The sequence below is a fragment of the Panicum virgatum genome, chromosome 6K, assembly GCF_016808335.1.
Source record: "Panicum virgatum strain AP13 chromosome 6K, P.virgatum_v5, whole genome shotgun sequence".
NCBI lineage: Eukaryota > Viridiplantae > Streptophyta > Magnoliopsida > Poales > Poaceae > Panicum > Panicum virgatum.
The window spans coordinates 9,549,784-9,553,935 of NC_053141.1; the positions used below are offsets into that span (position 1 = coordinate 9,549,784).

At 41.8% G+C, this 4,152-nt stretch overlaps 1 protein-coding gene across 1 annotated transcript; it reads left to right on the plus strand.

Moving 5' to 3' along the window:
• The first annotated feature begins 2,673 nt into the window (after window positions 1-2,673).
• On the plus strand, window positions 2,674-3,737 carry LOC120713900 (putative germin-like protein 12-4). The gene is made up of 2 exons (XM_039999864.1): window positions 2,674-2,867; window positions 2,978-3,737. Exons 1-2 carry the CDS (start codon window positions 2,750-2,752, stop codon window positions 3,538-3,540), a joined length of 681 nt encoding a protein of 226 aa, XP_039855798.1. The 5' UTR covers window positions 2,674-2,749; the 3' UTR covers window positions 3,541-3,737.
• The last annotated feature ends 415 nt before the right edge of the window (window positions 3,738-4,152 follow it).

A 4,152-nucleotide genomic window follows, 5' to 3' on the forward strand; every position in this document is an offset into this window, starting at 1 on the left:
TTCTTATTCATCCTCAGAATATTAGTGCACTTACTATGCTTCATACGTACATCATGTATCGCATAAATAACATGCATTTATAGACAAACTTCTCACTTCTATCTTTTTCAAACAGGGCTTACCAGCAATATATTGCATTAGATGGTGCTCATCCCACTGAGAAGCCTAAAGAAATGACTCTACGCACACACTTTCCGTGCCACAAGCAACCTGCTTGCTCCGTGTACTGTGGATATTACTTGTGCGAGCATCTCAAGGTACAAGGGAGATACACAACTGATCCTGAAAATGTAAGGAACTACTATTTATTACGCATAGATTTACATGTGTTACATTATTTTTGCGTACATCTAACACTTGTGCTTACTTTTTTCATGGATTCTCGTTAATTTCAGGACCATCCCGAATGGAACTATGGGCAACTTCATGAGAAACAACTTCTAGAAGTAGTCGCCGATTTATGCCGTTTCATCATGCACGAAGTGATCAACCCGAGGGGAACATTTTATGATAAACACAGCGAATTAGCAATGGAGAGTAAATATCTTGGTCTTTGTGAGTGGGAGAACAAGAAGCACTGTGCCTCCTCTAGTAGCGTCGGTAAATAGGAGAAAACCATGCATTCAAGATACAATTTTAATGATGTACTGTATTAGTTATATACACTTTGTAATGATACATGTGTGTGGTTAATCACTACATTTAATTTTGCATTCATATTTATTGATATTTGTGAAAGGTTCCACGTCGATCACTAGGACATTCGATTGTGAACTAGCTCGATAGAACAATATAGTGGAGATTCAATTGCGAACTAGCTCCATAGAACAATATAGCGGGAATCCATATTTCAAATCGCTGTATTTTTTTGCGGGCCTGAAAACATTTCCAGGGCCGGGCGACACCCTGAGCCGCCCTTGGAAATAGATTTTCAGGGGCGGTCCTCCCCACAAACCGCCCCTAGTAATCCATTGCTAGGGGCGGTTTGGGGCATGGACCGCCCCTGAAAATCGATTTTCAGGGGCGGCTCATGCAGTCGCCCGCCCCTGGAAATCTATTTTTAGGAGCGGGTAACGCATCCGCTCCTAGAAATAGCTATTTCTAGGAGCGGAGATTAGGGGCGGGTGCGCCGTCCGCCCCTACAAATAGGATTTAGCCTGCCCCTACAAAGCTTTTCTGTAGTAGTGTATGAACATCATCGTCATGAATGATGAACATGACGACATTGTCTCCAAATCCTGTAGCTAGGCGCTGGTCCCTACAGACCATAAGTTAATTATATCAATCTACAACTACTAGTTAGTCTTCTTTACTTGGTCGTTTGGTTAGTCTTTACTTAGTCATCTTGCAAATTGCTTGGTCATCATGGAACGGTCGTTATCGATCTCAGGTAGAGTGCTCTGACCAACTGCAATTATCTATTCGCGTAACTCAACTCTATGATGTTTTCTCATGTTCATCCTTTTCTATATGTGTCTGCTAACGAACCTGATCGACAAGGTCATGCCTGGGACTGAGCAATTGTAATTTATTAGTATATATCTGGTTTGTGTGTATGAATGGGGTGAAAGGAATCTGAAAGACAATAAGAGCCAACTGCTAGGGATACTTCCTGGTGGATAACATCAGTATCTACGAGGTCACTTTCACTAAAAGAGAGTATGAATTATGGGACGAATCCGAAAGGTTTATGGACCAGACTAGATGAGTTATCTGAAGTTCTGAACTTATACACGGAGCAGCTTGATGAGACTTTAGAGGACATCACGTGAAGTTAAATATCAAACTTTTTTTTGTTAAAATTTACCTTTTTATCTCGCTATATTAATTGCTGGGAGTTGTAATCTGCACAAAACTTGGTCATCTGCAGATGCAGTCAAACACCACGAGGACAACAGATCATTTTATTTTAATTTAAATGAGGACTGCTACCATTGCACAAACAAGATTTTTGTGTTTACTGGAACCAATCTACTAAGAATATGTCCCATTTAAAAATAGTTAATGATGGTGACTGGCCACCTTCTCCAAAGAAACACCTATTTGATGCGAAGACATAGTATATCCCTAGCAGGAATTGGATTTTACCAAGAGCTGGAATTTTTCATGCAGGTGCGGCCCCTGCAGTCGTTGTACGGCCTCGAATAGTGGAGATATAAATTCTCACCTTAATACTGAAGGTGAGATATGATCCAACTGATCGTCAGACATATGCAGTGCAGAGTCTAGGGTACCAATAAAATTTTCACGAACCGAGTTAGAATAATCAGATCAGGTGGTCATTTCTGAGCCGATTATCTGTAAAGAAAGTGTCAGCCTATGAATGCACCTATGCTAATCGCCATGTCCTACAGTTAACCTAATTAAGGGTTTCTTTTTACCTGGATCGCAGAACCAATCAGCAATACTCTATACTGTCATGCATGACCATCATCAGTTTACTAGCTAGGTCACCTCATATGGGTTCCTGGAAGAGTGGGAGTAGATATTGATCTCCACAACAAGACCGTGTTGACAAATTCAAAAATAGTTGCTTGCATGGGATGCACTACACCTGAGACCATTTCTGTAAAGCAATTAGAAAGTCGGCCCTGCTCTTTTTGACCTCTTCGAACTCTCAAAAGCTATATATATAGATGCACCCCTCCAAGGACAAAGCATCAGCTATACATACAAGTTCTCTGACACAACCTGCAGCCTCCTAGCTAGAATAAAGCATCCTCCTGAAGAAGTGAAGAGGTAGCCAGACATGGCCTCCTCCAAGTTGTTTCTTCACTTTGTTCTTCTCGCCTTGATCGCTTGTGGGGCCGTGGCTTCGGATCCCAGTCCTCTCCAGGACTTTTGTGTTGCTGACAAAGACTCACCTGGTACGTAACATCGAAGCGAACACATGATCACATTCTGATATCTTATAACAAATTAATCCAGAGATTATTAGCTTTCTAACACATACATGTATGTTGTTTCATTGATGCAGTACGGGTCAATGGGTTACCATGCAAGGATATGAAGGATGTGAAGGTAGATGACTTCTTCCTTGCAGCTAATCTGGACAAGCCAATGGATACTACTCTGAATAAGGTCAAGTCAAACGTCACCCTGATCAATGCGATGAAACTCCCAGGTCTGAACACCCTCGGCATCTCCATGGCAAGGATTGATTACGCTCCTCGAGGACAGAACCCTCCACACACACACCCCCGCGCCACAGAGATCCTAACAGTTCTTGAGGGATCCCTCTATGTTGGCTTCGTCACATCTAACCCTGACAACAAATTCTTCAGTAAGATGCTCAACAAAGGAGACGTTTTCGTGTTCCCGCAGGGCCTAATCCACTTTCAGTTCAATCCGAGCTATGACAAGCCAGCTGTTGCCATCGCTGCACTGAACAGCCAGAACCCTGGCGCGATAACCATTGCCAATGCTGTATTTGGATCCCACCCACCAATCGCAGATGATGTTCTTGCTAAGGCTTTTCAGGTGGACAAGAAGGTTGTGGATTGGCTTCAAGCTCAGTTTTGGGAAAATAACCACAACTAAGTTAACATTTCTTGTCATGGTTTATGTTTAGATGTGTAACCAAAACTGTGCGTGCTTGATTTTTCTATGTGATGTAGCAAACTGGTTAAGTTATTTATTTATTTATTTTCAGATTGCGCAAAACAATAAACGTCCTTATTTGTAATATCTAATGATGTATTGATTAGAGTGCTGTTAAATTATTATATGCTTTGTTCCGTTTGTGGTTCCAAGTTTCAACGTATATACCCATGTATAAATTAAAGCAATATATAAAATCTAATCATAATTGAAAATTTAAAGTTTTTTTGAGGAACATTGAAAATTTAAAGTTAAAAAGGGACGCGGTGCCAGGACCCGGTGCCAAAGGCTCTCAGTGGGCAGTGGGCACCTCGGGCGGTTGGGCCATTGATTCAGGCTAAAAATACCCGCTGACATTGCAGCCGCACTGCTAGAAAATGGGGCATTCGTCCCTAGCGTTAGTATCCTGGTACTAACACGTACATTTAGTACCAGATCAAAGGGGTAAATCTCTAGCATGCTCCATGACCCCATTTAGTACCGGATGGTGGAATCACCCGGTACTAAAGGTGACATATTATTATCTGTTGTTGTCCATAGCCGGTACTAATA